The sequence below is a fragment of the Ranitomeya variabilis genome, chromosome 1, assembly GCF_051348905.1.
Source record: "Ranitomeya variabilis isolate aRanVar5 chromosome 1, aRanVar5.hap1, whole genome shotgun sequence".
Lineage (NCBI taxonomy): Eukaryota > Metazoa > Chordata > Amphibia > Anura > Dendrobatidae > Ranitomeya > Ranitomeya variabilis.
Window position 1 is genome coordinate 704,489,609 of NC_135232.1, and position 18,423 is coordinate 704,508,031.

An 18,423-nucleotide genomic window follows, 5' to 3' on the forward strand; every position below is an offset into this window, starting at 1 on the left:
TTCTGGGTTTTGTATAGATAAACTCAATATGCCATACAGAAAAATCTAATCCAGTCACAACTGAAGGAACTATTGGCATGGCTCTATGACAGTGCAAAGAAAGTAAACTCTGACATTCTTTATGCCTGAGCTTCAAAGACATGTGCCTCTCCTGACCCCAAAGTAGAAGAAAAGTCGTTACACAATATGTTCAAATCATTTAAATAGTCACAGGCGTTTTGCGATTTTGTTCTGTGTAGCGATAAAGTGACACTGCTGATCCATAGGCTCAAAAAGTTGCAGTATCTGTAGCAAGAAGAAGCTAGCATATGTAAAAAAAAAAAAAACCACCCTGTCTATAGGGAAGCATTTGAACAAACAGAAAAAATGGACGTAACAACTTAAATACAAAAGAAATCCATATATAAACAAATACTGCAAATGAGAGTGAAATATACGTCCTAAAGGATGAATGGCAGACCATTTTGAAGTATAAAGAACCAAAAATACCACTAGGCATGGACCTGCACAGAATGGTGATAGGACAGTAGTAAAGTAAAACACCTTTATTGAACAGTGGGTGGCAGAGGTTGGTACTGTGTGCAAAGAGTGCCCGCACAGACACAATGATAAGATTAAAAAACAATTTAAAAGACAAACTGTGTACAAAAAATAATTGATACAGAGGAAAGGGGGACCACAGGGAAAAAGATGGTCATAAAATACAAAAAATGCTTTGTTGCTTGAAATGCAAAACAATAATATTCACTTAAAGGATAAGCCTATATATAAAGAATATGCAACTGACACAACAATTCCACCAGTAGTTACTGCAGTGAAGTAATCACCCAAATTAAATATAAGAGGCTATCATGAAGGGGATATATGAGGCATATACACTGCACAAGCTATGCGTTGCACTTGAACCGGCGACCACCAGCAGACCACCATCAGGTAATGCCATTTGTTACTTACGTTTACACCCCTCCTTCTCCCTTATAGCTTGTGCAGTGTATCATGTATTAGGAAATCCTAGCAGAAAACGTCATGCTTTCTGTGAGGAAGTTAAAACTTGAGCGTCATTAGTCCTTCTAACAGTACAAGGATACCAAGCCTTAAAGTCCATCAAGTCTTGGTTTCACAAGTAGTCCTGGAATATTCTGATGGCCGTCAGTCACCTACTTAAACCCCATGCAAAATCTTTGGTGGGATGTGAAGAAGGCAGTTTCAGCACACAAACCCAAGAATACACTGGTATGGAGAACATTGCTCTCGAGGATTGGGCTAAGATTCCTCAAGAACTCCGCCAGAAGCTTGTCTGTCTATGAATCACATTTTAAGAAGGTCACAAGAGCCAGAAAGGACCTACTAAATACTAAAGACACTTATCATGAAGGTGTGAATAATTCCTGAGACAGCAGGATTCATTAAAAGTTACATTTTGTGCTAAATTCGGAGAAACCACTTGTAATATTTTGTTGATCGATTTACATTGTTTTTTTTCTTGGTTCCTTAATTGGGGGAACACAGGAACTGTGGATGTGTGCTGCTGTGGCCACAAAAACAGCAGAATGTTTGTCAATTTTGCTAACACCCCTAATTAGCAATGGAAGTGAATAATTTTGATTGCTATTATAGATTAAAGCTTATTGCATCTGGCTGAGCTTTCATTGGGGATCAGGCTCGTTATGGGTTTTGCTGTTAGACCCTCTGACTTCTGTGTTTTGTCCCTGGTATTATTACTACTAATTTATCTAATCCTCCCTGACATTAATGAGGCCTATTCTTACATTTCAGCACACTTTTGTAGCACAAGGAGGTCTCTCGAGATTACTTGCATTGGAGCTTTTGGACAAGGTCAACAATCCAGACCACCACCACCATTATATCGAGCCGGATGATGATGATCTAGAGGTAACTTGGAGCTGCCAGTCTTTATCAGGCTTTCAAGATGGTTAAGTGAAACGTGGTGTACTGAAACTCCCAATAATGTGCGCCTCGTTATCTAATATATAAAGCTGAATGTGTGTGTGTGTGTGTGTATGTGTATGTGTGTATGTCCAGGATTGGCATCTGCACCATCGCATCTACAGCCACAAAATTTTGCACAGTCGCACGTCTAGACCCTGAGAGCGTCATAGGCTATGTTGTGAGGCGAAATTTTAACCCCGTTCGTTCCGATTCACCAAACAATTTTGCCCCTATCTACATAATGGGGAAAAAGTGAAAGGAAAGTGTTGGAGGCAAATTGACAGCTGCCAGATGTGAACAAGGGGGACTTAAAGTGTGAGAGCGATGGCGCCAAAGAGTATATACCGTACAGTTGCTAATGTGGGGCCCCGACATGGGATATTCACCACACACGGAGATATGAACACACACAAAATGCGCCACACACTACCACGTGCTTGAACACATATACCACCCTCAGCACACATTTCACCACACATACACCAATCTCGCCACATAAAAGTCGAAACACAAAAGTCGACACTCAAAACCCGCCACGCGCAAAACTCTCCACATGCAAAACTCGCCACATGCAAAACTAGGCTCGCGCAAAACTCGCCACACGTGCAAAACTCACCTCATGGAAAACTCGCCACACACAAAACTTGCACACGCGGACAAATTGCCACATGCAAAAAGTTGCCTCACACAAAACTTGCACATATTCTAAACGCACCACACACACAACTTGCCATGCACAAAACTTGCTGCACACAACTTGCTACACTAACCTGTCACATGCAACTCGACACACCAAAAGTTGCTACACGCATGTCGCCACACAACTCATCTCACAAAAGTCGCTACATGCATGTCGCCACACGCAACGCAACACACACAACTGAAACATGAAACTCGCCCTAAAACACACACCAGTCTGGTATTATCCTTCAAAAATAAAAATCTGATTAATAAGCAGACAAACTACAAGAGCAACAAATGTACCATATAGGAATCCGGCAGCTGTCAGTCACATGACCAGTCTATTATATGTATATGTGAGCTAATATATACTGCCAGGGGGGAGGGTTTTTCTGTTGGCTGGGGATTTATCAGGCTGCCAATAGGAACCAATCACAACTCCGCTTCTATTTTGCTACAGTTAATTAATCTGAGCTCTGATTGGTTAATATAGGCAACAAAGGACATTCTCAGTATAACAAAGCTTGTACTATATAAAAGAGGAGATGACACACAGGTATATACTATATACAGGAGATGACATACAAGTATATACTATATACAGGAGATGACATACAGGTATATACTATATACAGGGGAGATGACATACAGGTATATACTATACACAGTGGAGATCACATACAAGTATATACTATATACAGGAGATGACATACAGGTATATACAGGGGAGATGACATATAGGTATATACTGAGGGGAAAATGAGGTGTGAGGTGAATATGAGAGGAGTGAGGTGAAAATGTGTGAGTGCAAAATGAGAGGAGTGAGGGAAAATAGTGGAGTGATAGAAAAATGACAGGTGTGAGGTCAAAATTACAAGTGTTAGGGGGAATGAGAGGAGTGAGGGGGGAATGAGGAGTGAGGTGTTTTAACTAACCACAGTTAGTTACTATGCCCAGGCAACGCCGGGCTCTTCAGCTAGTAAGTAATAAATTGCATTTTGATCTTTCAGCCCATATCTGCTGTGCGCCATACCATCAAGTCTACTAACAAAAGAGCGGAGAGGACGGTGTCTGAGCTCAACTGTGAGTTGCTAATCAAGAATACATAGATCTCTATAATGTTATAATGCAGTGGCTATTGCAAAAACTCCAACTCCTAGCATCTCCGCTTTCAATGCATGCTGGGACTTGTTTTGCAGCAGTTGCATAGGTGAAAAAGTTTTCATTGTAGGGGTCTTCGCTGCTGTGTCCCACACTGATCAGGAAAATGGGGATGCCAAGTACCCCTTTCCTCTACTTGATCTGGCTGTATTAGGAGGAGGGAACTATGTAATATGTCTCATCTGAGCAAATTAGAAAATTATAGTTTCCTCTTTAGGATAATAATTCCAGTAGTGAAAGCGCTGGCTCCTGATCATTCAGCCCCTCTTTACTCTACAGAAGTTGAACTGCTTGCAGTTACATAACCCAAGCGAAAGAAGAAGAAGAAGAACTAGATCAATACACCTTTGCATCGTAAAGCTTTCTGCGTATCTAGCAGCAGGATCAGGTCTTTTGGTGCAGGGTACTTCTTCCTAAAGTATTCGTTTTGCTTTTCTGTGTTTCATATGAGACTACGATGGACTGGGGTCTTGCTCCGAAGACTGCCGGCATGTCTGTCTATCACATTAACCACATCTCTCTGTTCTAGTTGACAAGCTGCAGTTTGAGCCCCCACTCAGGAAGGAAACTGAAGCCAATGAAGTGGTGAGTTTGTATAGAGTAATGATGTAATGCCCAAAAACCCCACTACTTTGTTTTGGTCATGTGTTTCCAAGTTGCATTGACCATGTTCTGCAGATTGTGGGGGATATGCTTTGTGTCTGCAGCCATCACCTTGGTCATTCAGCAAATCTCTGCAGCAACACCTGCTGGCGGGGCTTGGCATTGTTCTACATGTTCCCAATACCTTCCAAGACCCAGAGCCCCTTTCAGCTTGCACATGGCTGCATGCTATGCTTTTTATTTTCATCAAAACAAATGATGCCTCTATGACTGACTCCATTAAAAGTTAGTGGGATTTGTTAGACATCATTGTTATCTCTCTTGTAATAGATCAGACTTGGTCATTCTCTCAATTATAATTGAAACCACAACGGTAATGTGAAAAGTATTGTTTAGATCTGAGTTTGCTCTGGGACTAAATTGGTGCCTTGGACCCAAGGGTTGGGCACTGTTGGAAATTATTGGGACACCGATCAGGGCCAGTCTGATTCGGTATGCTTAAGGAAAGGGTTTGTTTTGTTCCCTACTTTCATTTTTGTGGGAAATGCACAATATAAAATACATGTAGAAAGCCTATTGTTAAGGTACAATATTGAATATCGGAATATAGAACATTTCTATCTCGGCATATTTATACGGAGCATTTGCCTAGGTTCTCCGATATGTTTGGGGTGCAGCTCCTTAGCCATGTTGGAAAATGACTTTTAGCAAATTCTTCTTCTGGACAGGGAGCTCTTTTATCTAAATTAATTACAGTAAGACCTAAGTGTATAATACTGCTTCTTGCATCTCCTAATCTTATGTCATTTCTTTTTAGGGCATCAACTGGAATCCTTTTGCAAATGGAGCAAACCATGAGTAAGGCTGTTACTTGCGCCTTAGCTTGAGCGATCTTATGTTATTAACCCCTCTCATGTAACACTATGCTATCAACATTTTGGGATTTTTTTTTTTATATGACTTGTCCTCATGATTCTCTCCCATGCTTGTGCTTGTTTGTTGCAATCCAGCATATTAGGAGGTCTGACCTATTTTCACTCTTATTGCAGTTCCACCATGAAACGGGCTGTTCCTCCTCCACTGCCCCCTAAGGTACAGTAATTGTGACATTTCTCCTATAAAATTGTAGAACTTGATTTAAAAAAAAAAAAAAAAAAGCTAGAATTTTAGGAATTGTAACAGAAAGAAAATCTAAATAAAAAAAAAAAGTGCTGCTACCGAGTTTTTACATTGCCCTTCTCCTCTTCAACCCTCTTTGTGCCTCCTCTGTTTGGTCATAAACCCTGTTATTTTTTTCCCCATATATTGAGATCCTATTGATTTTAACTATTAATGCCGTCCAGTATTAATCAGGTCTTTTATTCCAACAGCCAATGAGAATGAACAGCTGCCCAGATGAAAGCATGGCTGACGATGAGCGAGCCAATACGATCAAACATCAACCAGATAACCAAGCCTCCCAGTTCTACCGCAGGCAGAGCTCCCCAGGTTGTGGTCGTCACACCGCTCCCCCTCATAATAATTTCCTCACTAGCAGCGTCCGCTCCCCTGGATTGTACCGCTGTAAACTCTCTCCGTTGGGTAAATAGCACAAAGCAGAGGCAGCGAGGATGGAAACTCCACTGCGACCCTGCAAACAAGAGGGATAACACATCATTACATGGCTGGCTGACCATAAGCACAAGAATGCGTGACCACATGCTTCCATCACTCTCCTCACCCTAATTCTGCATTTTCCCAACATCACACTTCAAGTGGTGGCAGGAGCAATCATTAAACATGGACCCAACACCAGCGATATCCAGCAGGAATATTACAGCGCAATTTTCTTTTTTTTTCTTTTTTTTTTCCTAGGTAACATTTTGTCTCAATTAGTGGTTAGTTGCAGGATGAGTATATATGGTGGTAGGAAGATATTCTTCCACATTAGTCAGGATTTGCAACTGGTATGGCTGAACAGTAATACATGGTAGCTTTTGCAAGAAAATTGCCTCAGAGCTCAACAACAAATAATGTAGTAATTCCTTGAATGTCCCTAATCCGCTTATATTATCCTCAGTTATACAATAATAATGTCCCCTGAGTGTCCAATCTAATAATTAAAGGGCTTTTCCAGTTTTGGAAAACCCCTGTTACCCCAGCTGCTATTAGTTTTTAGAAAAAAAAGTGCTTTACTCTGCTTCCTCGGGTCAAGCGCTGAGTCTCCTTAGCTGCTCCTGGTGTTGGTGTCTGCAGCACTGACATTATGTCGACAGCCCTGGGGCCAGTGATTGAGCTCAATGATTCTCCCTGAGTTGATGGCAAGAGCTGCTCAGAGCCGATGAGCTCACTGATTGTCTGCAGTGCTGTCAATGTGATGTCAGGTCTTCAGACAGTAATAGACTCTGGAAACCTTTATTTATGCCATTTCTTCCAAACAAAAAAGTAATAATGCCCCCTGAGCACTCCCAAAAAGTAATATTTCCCTCTGAGTACACGCTTACCAAATACTAATGCCCCCTAAGTGCCAGGCCAACAAGTAAGTAAAAATAGAGCCCAATGCAAAAATCGGTAACTTGACCCCTATTACCATTTGCTGTTCAAAAATACTGATGCCTTATGTGGCAGAGGGTCCTTTGGGCTAACAACCCACAGCAGGGCCCAGATGTGACTGGTAACTGATCTCCCAATAGTCACCCCCTTAGTCTGGTAACAATCTGCAAAGCCATTGTTCACACAGCAGTAAGGGAATCGTGCGAATGTGTCACCACGTAGAAGTGTGCAGGCATGCCCTCCATCTCATACTATTCATTCTTACACCTCACCTTGCCTTACTCACTCCACTCTCCATTATATGAGATGGTCAAAATGTAAATATTCACCCATTTGCACATGTCAATACCGTGCATTCTAACTTGAGCCGTCTTGCAGAATGGGTTTTCTTCCATATATCTCCTTGCTGACTGCTTTGTGGCCTTTACTGCATCACAACAGTGGATCATACAGGTGTTTATGTGTATTTGGGCTGCTATTAAGCGATTTTCCTCATTAACCTGTTTTTTTCTGTTTCTGTCCATCCTCTGGTAGTCTCTTCATGTGCATGATTTACCTGCTCGTCTTCATTGTCATGTGGATGCCAGATTCTCGGCTTATAGCTGTATTAAAGGGATTGTCCAGTTTCAATAATTTTTTGTTACATGCATAGCCATACTGCAGCTTTTATGCACCTGGTGCATACTGTGGGGAGAAATGTATATATGGCCGACGTGTGTCTCTGTGTATACTCAGATCATGGGCTTTATGTTATACAGTTACTTTTACAGTGGACTTAGGCTTTGTTCACAGTAGCCCTCAGCGCGACGTGAATGCGCATGCCTATGGATTTCACTTATATGGCTACTGAGAAAGAAAAATAAAAAAGTTATGGTTCTTGGGGGGGGGAAGAGGAGGAAAAAACAAAAATGAGAAATGGCAGCAGTGACAGGGTTAATGGGAAAGATCAGGCTTCGGTTCTCCTACTAAGCAGAATACTACATTGTGTATATGATATGGACTGAAGCTCAATGATTAGAAAAATCCCGAAAGCGAGTATTGTAAAAATACTCTCCAGAGGCTAAAATTCAGAGATTTTTGAAACTGGAGAACCCCTTTAATTTGCTGGGTCAATTTCTTACTCTGATTTTAACACCCCCCTCTGTTTGCAGGGAATGGAGAAAGTCCTCTGAGACTAGGAAGTCCAACTGGAGAGAGCCCAAAAGCCCAACTCCAACAGAAGAAGGATAAAAAGGATTTCCCAGTACGTGCCGTATTTCAGGTTTCGTCCTAGCTATTTTCTTTGCAGCAATGTGATAAAGCGCAGGCCATCACTGAGTATCAGATCCAGCATTATACAGTCACTAGTAGTTGGACTTTTGTTTTTTTTTTGCATTCCCTATAACCGCTGCCCCTAGTGGTCAGGATTTTGTTTACTAAAAAAGGTTTGGGATCTTTGTGGGAAATTGGTAATTCATATTATTGCAAAAATTCAGCAATCACAAATTTGTGATTTTAAAAAGTGGGGAAAAAAGTGCACAGTGAAATCCTTTGGTCTTTTATAAGAGTCTGATGCTGATTGTTTGTTTTTATGTTTTCTGTTCTAATTTACTGTTCTCTTTTCCAGAAACCAACGATTAATGGTTTACCACCCACTCCCAAGGTGCTGGTAAGTGTGATCAGTCAGTCTGTGAAACCGAGGAATACCAGTAATGTTTGGCGAGACCAGTTTTCTCCTATGATTAACTGGTGGTGAGGGGTCATTATACTCCACTCGCTGATCACAATGGACTCGCCATAGGAGTACATGGAGTACCTGGAACTCCAGACTGAGTGCTGCATTTCAAAGTGGCTCTGTAATGTGTGGTAGAGGATATCCTCCAGTTAATTTTCCTATATTTTTTTTTTAATAATTCTGATAATGTTAATCACCACTTAAAATTTTGTCTTTTAGATGGGAGCCTGTTTCTCCAAAGTGTTTGATGGTTGTCCTTTAAAGATAAATTGTGCAACGTCCTGGATACACCCAGATACTAAAGGTACTAAGCGGCTGTCTAATCACGATTTATTTTAAAGCATTTTTAATTTAGTCGAGATCAAACTTCTATTGCTTCCACACATACTGAGTGTGAAGAGGATGCAGTTCCCTGCAGAGCTTGGTGACCTTAACCCCATAACGACCGCCGATACGCCTTTTAACGGCGGCAGTTAAGGGTATTTAAACCACAGCGCCGTTAATTAACGGCGCTGTGGAAAAAGTGAATAGGGCCTCCCCTGAGTCAGATTTTCTCTGGGGTCTCGGTTGCTGAGGGTAGCCGAGAACCCAGAGAACATGATTCGGGGGGTTTTACCGTCCCCCGGGTTGCGACCGCCGGTAATTAGCTGTTTACCGGCGGCCGCAAAAAAAAACACTAAAAAATGCGATTTCCCGTTTAATTTCTCTGTCCTCCGATGTGATCGCACATCAGAGGACAGAGAAATGGGGTCCCCGATAGCCCCCCGATACTCACCCGTCTCTCCGATGCTCCTCGTGGCTCCCGATGGGCGCCGCCATCTTTTTCCGGGGACAAAATGGCGGGCGCATGTGCAGTGCGCCCACCGGCCGGCACCCGGCAGATCTTTGGGGTCTCGGCTGCCGGGGGTAGCTGAGACCCCAAAGAACATGATCGGGGTCGGTTTTTACCGATCCCTGTTTTGCGATCGCCGGTAATTAACAGTTTACCAGCGAACGCAAAAAAAAAAAAAAGTTGCGTGTCATTCTCTGTCCTCTGATGTGATCGCACATCAGAGGACAGAGAAATAGGGGGATTCGGGGACCCCTTCATACTTACCGGTGTCCCTGGGTCCTCCTGCGTCCACTCCTGGCCGCCGACTTCTTCCTCCGGGAAGAAAATGGCGTGCGCTGTGCGCTGGCCGTGATGTGCTGGCCGGCATAGGAAGATTCTTCCTCTTGTTTTATTTTGGTCACTGTGAGATCCTATCACAGTGATCAAAACAAAAAAAAATAGTAAATAACCCCCCTTTATCACCCCCTTAGTTAGAAAAAAATGATAAAATAATTTTTTATTTATATTTTCCAATTAGGGTTAGGGTTGGGGCTAAAGGTAGGGTTAGGGTTGGGCCTAAGGTTAGGGCTAGGGTTGGGGCTAAAGGTAGGGTTGGGGCTAACGTTAGGGTTGGGGCTAAAGTTAGGGATGGAGCTACAGTTAGGGTTGGGGCTAGTTAGGGTTGGGGCTACAGTTAGGGTTGGGGCTACAGTTAGGGTTGGGGCTACAGTTAGGGTTGGGGCTAAAGTTAGGGTTGGGGCTAAAGTTAGGGTTGGGGCTAAAGTTAGGGTTGGGGCTAAAGTTAGGGTTGGGGCTAAAGTTAGGGTTGGGGCTAAAGTTAGGGTTGGGGCTAAAGTTAGGGTTAGAATTGGCATTAGGGTTAAGGTTGGCATTAGGGTTAAGGTTGGCATTAGGGTTAAGGTTGGCATTAGGGTTAAGGTTGGCATTAGGGTTAAGGTTGGCATTAGGGTTAAGGTTGGCATTAGGGTTAAGGTTGGCATTAGGGTTACGGTTGGCATTAGGGTTAGGTTTGGGGTTAAGGTTAGGTTTGAGATTAGGGTTAAGGTTGGGGTTAAGGTTAGGTTTGAGATTATGATTAGGGGTGTGTTGGGCTTAGGGATTTTATTAGGGTTAGGATTAGCGTTAGGGGTGTTTTGGCGTTAGGGTTGTGATTAGGGTAATGCCTTAGGGTTAGGGGTGTTTTGGGGTTAGGGTTTTTATTAGGGTTATGGATTGGGTTGGGATTAGCGTTAGGGGTGTGTTGGGGTTATGGGGCGTTTCCACTGTTTAGGTACATCAGGGGGTCTCCAAACGCGACAGCCAATTTCTCTATCGCCTCTCATTGGGGGGCACAGGAACCATGAGTGTATGCTGCTGCCACTAGGAGGCTGACACTCTGCACAAAAAAAGTTAGCTCCTCCTCTGCAGTGTACATCCCACCGACTGGCATTATACACTTCAGTTTAGCTTAGTGTCAGTAGGAGGTGGACACGGGTCTTTCATTAGACCCTCATCTACCTCAATGTGTGTCGTTTTTCTTTCAGGTTTTCTTCCGGAGGGATACAGGGTGAACAGTCACACCTGTAGTCCCACAATACGGACTATGAGTAAGGCGTGTACTGCCACACCCCGTATCCTCATAGATCCGACAGCAGGACCAAGATCCTGGCACACAAGCGTGCTCAAAAGTCCGGTCCTGGCTCCGTCCCCCACCCACTCGCCCACCAGAGCCTGTCGGTTGGAGGAGACGAGGACGTCCATCACCAGCTCCACGGACGTGTAATACCTTCCACGTTTTAAGGTTAGTACCGGACGGCGTGGGATGTTTAGGTGAGTATCCTTTTTCCTCCCTATTAGTCTCTTCTTGGGGGGTCTCTGCGGATTCTCTGCTGCAAGAGCGGGGAAATGTGGGCAGGGCAATGTGGGCAGGGCATGCTCTTTGACTCTTTTACACTACTTTTCCTGCAGCCGCATCTTTACTTACAGGCAGCCGCACTGCTGTTACTGCGGCCGCACTTTTTCTGGCACAGACCTCCTATTCGGCCGTGCCTTTCGGAGCTGACTCGCGGTCCTCTCCAGCGGCCACCGGCTTCTAATATAGGCTTCGGCTTCGGTCTACTTCCGGCACCGCGACTCCGCCACTTCCGGTTTGCTCATGCGGGCTTTTCTCCCGCCCGACAACCTTCTTCCCGCTTTCTCCGCCCACCAGCGCCATCTTGGTGCTCCTGGGCACTCAGCAGACTCCGCCCCCCACTTCGCTGGCGCCACACATCAGCGCTCCATCACCGTGCAGAGCGTGCAATCTGGCGTTTTTTTTTCCTGCGGTTCCTCGTGTATTGTGGCAGGAGCCCTTATCGCCTTCCTGTCTATAGACTTCCACGGAGGTCCACCTGCAAGCCGTGCGACGTCCTCCACCTGGATTCAGCTTTCGTCTGCCGTGAGTAGCTCTGCACTGCAGACTGACACTCCCCTCTGCCCCCCTGTCCCCTAACCCTCTGGCATTTTTCTTCAGGGACCTTTTTCAAAATGTCTACCTCTAAAGGGGGCCGCTCTCGTCCTCCTACTTCTTCCCCTTAGTCCTCTGCCTTAGTCAAATACTTTGCATGTTCGTCTTGTAACTGCAAACTTCCCTCAGGTCAGTCCTCTCCACTCTGTCAGGCCTGCAGCAACCCGATTGTTCCCACCGCCCAGGATCCCCCGGCTGCTTGAGAGTGATACCCCCACCCCATGCTGGGTTTCCTCTCTGTCACAATTGGTGGCGGATCTAAGACGGGTGTCTCAAACACTGGTGTCAGTGCTGGACCGATTACCCCTGCAGACTCCCGCAGTAGCCAGCGGGTCGCAGGAAGCTCCATCTGAGCCCCCCAGCCGCAAAAGGTCCAGAAAGGAACGCCGGTCTGAGTCCTCTTCTTGCTCCATCTCGCCACATGGTCCTTCTCTGCGGTCGACTTCCCTCCCCGGTCCTCCTCCCCTGAGTCAGGCGAGGCGTTCTCCGATGCGCCTTCGGAGGATGTTTCGGAGCTGGATTCGAACCAAATCGCTACCATGAGGGATATGGTTCAGAATCTCATTGGAGCGATAAATCTAACCTGTGGCATCAAGGAGTCCTCTACGGAACCCGCAGATCAGGCGGTTTCGTTTAGACGGGCTAAACCACCTTCCAAGTTTTTCGCTCCTCACCCGGAATTCGAGGAGATTATGACCAGAGAAAGAGAGAACCCGACCAGACGCTTTCAGAGAGGAAAGCGACTTGGCGTTTTATATCCCTTTTCTCTGGAGCTCACCGTTAATTGGACTGCTTCTCCTTCGGTGGATCCTTCAGTTTCCAGACTGTCCACCAACAAGGTCCTTCCACTGTCCGGCGGAGCATCTCTGAAGGATTCCAACGATAGTCATAGAATCATTCGCTAAGTCAGCCTTTGAAGCGGCCTCAGCTAGTCTTTGCCCGGCCTTTGCTTCCACTTGGGTTTCAAAATCCATATCCAAATGGGCCAAACAACTCCGTCGGGGCATTCTGGACGGGGCTCCACCCGGACAGCTGGCGGAACTTGCCAACCAGATTTCTCAAGCGGGTGAATATCTGGTCTCCGCCTCCCTGGATGCTGCGTCTTGTGCGGCTCAGGCGTCCAGCAACGCGGTTGCCATCCGCCTGACCGTTTGGCTTAAGGCCTGGCAGGCGGATTTGTCTTCTAAAAAGTCCCTTACCAGCCTGCCTTTTCAGGGGGTCTCGTCTCTTTGGTTCTAAGCTGGACCAAATCATTAAGGACGCCACCGGGGGCAAGAGTTCTCTTCTTCCCCAGGCCAAACCTTGTCGTCCTCCTCCTAGACGTCAATTTCGGCCTTTTCGCTGCTTTGCTGCGTCAAACTCCTTTTCACAGCAGCAACAGAGGCCACAGACACGTCAGGAGAAGAAGCCAGTATCCTTTAGGCCCACTCCTTCCTGACGTCCTCGCTACCCCCAGGGTAGATCCTCCAGGTCCAGGACGGGAAGATCCACATCGGCATGACTCTCGGCAAGACCCCGGCCCACCTCCCAGGCTGGGCGGCCGTCTCCTCTTCTTCAGGGACGTCTGGATCTCCTCAGTAGAGGACGCATGGGTTAGGGAAGTTGTATCCTCGGGATACAAGATAGAGTTTGTTTCACGACCCCGGGATCGTTTCTTCGAATCCCGACCCCCAAGAGACCCCGCTCTAGTTCTGGGTTTCTTCGCAGCCATTGCTTCTCTCCTCAAAGCCGGGGTAATCGTCCCCATCCCAGAAAAAAGAACGGTTCACAGGTTTCTATTCAAACCTTTTTGTGGTACCGAAAAAAGACGGCAAGGTTCGTCCCATTCTGGACCTCAAATTACTGAACAGGAGAGTTCGTCTGAAGCACTTCAGGATGGAATCCCTTCGTTCAGTAATTGCTTCCATGGAGGCTCAGGAATTTCTGTGTTTCATAGATATTCAGGACGCCTACCTCCATGTCCCGATATTCCTGGGACATCACCGATTCCTGCGCTTTGCGGTGCTCCAGGAACATTTTCAGTTCGTCGCCCTGCCGTTCGGTCTTGCAACCGCCCCAAGAGTTTTCACGAAGATCATGGCAGCGCTGATGGCCATCTTGAGGGTCAGAGGCCTGGTTCTGTTTCCATACCTCGACGACATCCTCATCAAGGCTCCGTCCTCTTCTCAGGCTCACGAAAGCCTGTCCATCGTTCTCGACACTCTAGCCCGTTTCGGGTGGCTGGTCAACCGGAAGAAGTCCTGCCTTATTCCTTAGCGCATCCTCTTTCTGGGCATGCTCTTCGACACTCATCTGACCAAAGTCTTTCTTCCCGAAGACAAGAGATCCATCCTTCGTCGGGACATACGCTTGCTCCAGGGTCCTTGGCCTCCCTCCTTCCGATCAGCCATGAAGGTTCTAGGGAGGATGGTAGCAACATTGGAAGCGATTCCCTTCGCCCAATTTCATTCGCGGCCCCTCCAGCAAGCAATTCTGTATCAGTGGGACAGGTCTGTCTTCTCCCTGGATCGTCCGATCCGACTCTCTCCCCGGGTCAAACGGTCTCTCAACTGGTGGCTGACGTCACCTCTCATCTCTCAGGGCAGGTCCTTCCTTCCGGTTCACTGGCAAGTGGTGACGACGGACGCCAGCCTGCTCGGCTGGGATGTGGTGTTTCGCCATCTGACTGCTCAGGGCCGTTGGTCGGCGCAGGAGTCAACTCTGCTGATCAATGTCCTCGAGATTCGGGCCATCTTTCTGTCCCTCTGCCACTGGGAAAGGATTCTCAGGGGCCTACCAATCCGAATCCAGACGGACAACGCCACGGCTGTGGCTTATGTCAACCATCGGGGGGGACTCGGAGCTCCTTGGCCCTTGCCGAGGTATCAAAGATCCTCCTCTGGGCAGAGGCAACGGTCCCGGTGATATCCGCGGTGCATATCCCCGGCGTGGACAATTGGGCCGCCGACTTTCTCAGCCGCGAGGGTCTCGCGGCAGGAGAATGGTCCTTGCACCATGAAGTCTTCCATCAGATTTGCCTTCGATGGGGGACTCCGGACGTGGACCTCACGGCGTCTCGAACGAACAGGAAGGTTCATCAGTTCGTCTCCAGGTCTCGCGATGCTCTTGCAGTGTGTGTCGACGCTCGGCCATTCCTTGGTCACAGTTTGCGCTGCCCTACCTGTTCCCACCCCTTCCCTTGCTTCCCAAACTGCTGAAAAAGATCAAAGCGGAAGGGGTGCCGGTCATTCTGATTGCCCCGGATTGGCCCAGGAGAGCTTGGTTCGCGGAGATCGTCAACCTTCTCGCGAACGCCCCCTGGCGCCTTCCAGACAGGCACGATCTGCTGTCTCAGGGTTCGATCTGCCACCCGAATTCTCGGTCGCTCAGTTTAACGGCGTGGCTGTTGAGACCGCAGTTCTACGAGCGTCCGGCCTTTCGGACCGGGTGATTCACACCGTGATCCAGGCTCGGAAGCCTTCATCTTCCAGGATCTACTATCGTACCTGGAAGGCTTACTTCCGTTGGTGCGAGTCCAACCGCATTTCATCTATGTCCTTTTCCCTGCCTTCCATCTTGGCCTTCCTTCAGGCAGGACTGGATTCGGGCATTGCTCTTAGTTCCCTAAAGGGCCAGGTTTCTGCGCTCTCCATCCTTTTTCAGAAGACTTTATCCTCTCGGCCTCAGGTTAAGACCTTCCTTCAAGGAGCAGCTCATGCTGTCCCTCTGTATAGGGCCCCGGTGGATTCATGGGATCTAAATCTGGTACTGGACGTTCTGAGGGTTTCCCCCTTTGAGCCTCTCAGGGAAATTCCTCTGTCGGTTCTATCGTGGAAGGTGGCCTTTCTTGTGGCCATCACTTCTATCTGCCGTGTTTCCGAGTTGGTGGCCCTCTCTTGCCGACCTCCATTCTTGGTCATTCACCAAGACAAGGTGGTCCTCAGGCTTTCGCCTTCTTTCCTTCCTAAGGTGGTTTCCACCTTCCACCTCAACGAGGACATCGTTCTACCTTCCTTTTGTCCAGCTCCGACTCATCCTCTGGAGCGATCGTTGAACAAGTTGGACCTCGTCAGGGCAGTGAGGATCTACCTGGATAGAACGTCCGCTTTCTGGAAGACAGATTCTCTTTTCGTCATTCCTGATGGCACGCGTAGAGGCCTACCGGCTTCTAAAGCGACTATTGCTCGCTGGACCAGAACGGCAATTCTGGAGGCTTACCGGGTCAAGAACAGAGTGCCCCCTTCTGGGATAAAGGCTCACTCTACCCGGCAGTCGGCGCCTCCTGGGCGATGCACCACAGAGCTTCCGCCCTACAGCTTTGCAAAGCGGCAACCTGGTCTTCCATCCACATTTTCGCCAAATTTTACAAGGTCCATACCTACGCTTCGGCGGACGCCAGCCTAGGCAGAAGGATCTTGCAGGTGGCAGTGGTGAGTCCTCTGACCTGATGGAAGTCTGTTTTTCCCACCCCAGGGACTGCTTTGGGACGTCCCATGGTTCCTGTGTCCCCCAATGAGAGGCGATAGAGAAAACAGGATTTTTGGTTGCTTACCGTAAAATCTGTTTCTCGGAGCCTCCATTGGGGGACACAGCTCCCTCCCATGTTTGTTTTCGCTGTTCTGTGTTCTATGACTGTTCTCATGTTTACAGTTCTCATGTTTACAGTTCTCATGTTTACAGTTCTCATGTTTACAGTTCTCATGTTTACAGTTCTCATGTTTACAGTTCTCATGTTTACAGTTCTCATGTTTACAGTTCTCATGTTTGTGGTTGTTTCAACCTTACTGTTTTTCTCCTACTGCTTTCTCACTAACTGAAGAGTATAATGCCAGTCGGTGGGGTGTACACTGCAGAGGAGGAGCTAACTTTTTTGTGCCTAGTGTCAGCCTCCTAGTGGCAGCAGCATACACCCATGGTTCCTGTGTCCCCCAATGGAGGCTCCGAGAAACAGATTTTACGGTAAGCAACCAAAAATTCTGTTTTTGCAATCAAAAAGTCAATTGGTGCTCCCTCCCTTCTGAGCTCTGCCCAAACAGTGGTTTACCCCCACATATGGGGTATCGGCGTACTTGGGACTGATTGGACAACAACTTTTGGGGTCCAGTTTCTCCTGTTACCCTTGCGAAAATTAAAAAAAATTGGGGGCTAAAAAATCATTTTTGTGTGGGAAAAAAATGATTTTTTTATTTTCATGGCTCTGCGTCAAACTTCTGTAAAGCACTTGGGCGTTCAAAATGCTCGCCACATATCTAAATAAGTTCCTTGGGGGGGTCTAGTTTCCAAAATAGGGTCACTTGTGGGGGGTTTCTACTGTTTAAGTACATCAGGGGCTCTGAAAATGCAACTTGACACCCGCAGACCATTCCATCAAGTCTTCCGAGCCCTGATGTGTGCCCAAACAGTGGTCCCCCCACATATGGGGTATCAGCGTACTCAGAACAAATTGGACAACAAATTTTGGGGTCCAGTTTCTCCTGTTACCCTTGGGAAATAAAAAAATTGGGGGATAAAAAAATCATTTTTGTGGAAAAAAAATATATATATTTTCACGACTCTGCATTCTAAACTTCTGTGAAGCACTTGGGCGTTCAAAGTGCTCACCACACAGCTTGATAAGTTCCTTGGGGGGTCTAGTTTCCAAAATGGCATCACTTGTGGGGGGTTTCTACTGTTTAGGTATATCAGGGGCTCTGCAAACGCAATGTGACACCCACAGACCATTCCATCAAAGTCTGCATTCCAAATCGGCGCGCCTTCCCTTCCGAGCTCTGCCATGTGCCCAAACAGTGGTCCACCCCCACATATGAGGTATCAGCGTACTCAGGATAAATTGCACAATACATTTTGGGGTCCAATTTTTCCTGTTACCCTTGAGAAAATAACAAATTGCGAGCTAAAAAATCATTTTTGAGGGAAAAAAAGGATTTTTTTATTTTCACGGCTCTGCATTATAAAGTTCTGTTAAGCACTTGGGGGTTCAAAGTGCTCACCACACATCTAGATAAGTTCCTTAATGGGTTTAGTTTCCAAAATGGGGTCACTTGTGGGGAGTTTCCACAGTTGAGGCACATCAGGGGTCCTCCAAACGCGACATGGCATCCGATCTCAATTTCAGCCAATTCTGCATTGAAAAAGTCAAACGGGGCTCCTTCTTTTCCAAGCCCTGCCGTGCGCCCAAACAGTGGTTTACCCCCGCATATGGGGTATCTGCGTATTCAGGAGAAATTGCACAACAAATTTTGTGGTTCATTTTCTCTTTTTACCCTTGTGAAAATAAAAAAAATTGGTTCTGAAGTAAAATGTTTGCAAAAAAAAGTTAAATGTTCATTTTTTCCTTCCACATTGTTTCAGTTGCTGTGAAGCACGTCAAGGGTTAATAAACTTCTTGAATGTGGTTTTGAGCACCTTGAGGAGTTTAGTTTTTAGAATGGTGTCAAGTTTGGGTATTTTTTGTCATGTACACCCCTCAAAGTGACTTTAAATGTG

The 18,423-nt window shown here is 46.5% G+C and overlaps 1 protein-coding gene across 1 annotated transcript in view; it reads left to right on the top strand.

Annotated features, from left to right (window-relative positions):
- The window catches only part of MAP4K5 (mitogen-activated protein kinase kinase kinase kinase 5), a 111,286-nt gene that overhangs the window by 55,992 nt on the left and 36,871 nt on the right, over positions 1–18,423 (top strand). The window contains exons 12-20 of the mRNA XM_077267322.1: positions 1,777–1,893; positions 3,642–3,714; positions 4,322–4,377; positions 5,213–5,253; positions 5,445–5,487; positions 5,766–5,883; positions 8,079–8,170; positions 8,534–8,575; positions 8,861–8,945. Coding sequence (XP_077123437.1) covers positions 1,777–1,893; positions 3,642–3,714; positions 4,322–4,377; positions 5,213–5,253; positions 5,445–5,487; positions 5,766–5,883; positions 8,079–8,170; positions 8,534–8,575; positions 8,861–8,945 — 667 coding nt within the window. The remainder of the gene's footprint in view (positions 1–1,776; positions 1,894–3,641; positions 3,715–4,321; positions 4,378–5,212; positions 5,254–5,444; positions 5,488–5,765; positions 5,884–8,078; positions 8,171–8,533; positions 8,576–8,860; positions 8,946–18,423) is intronic.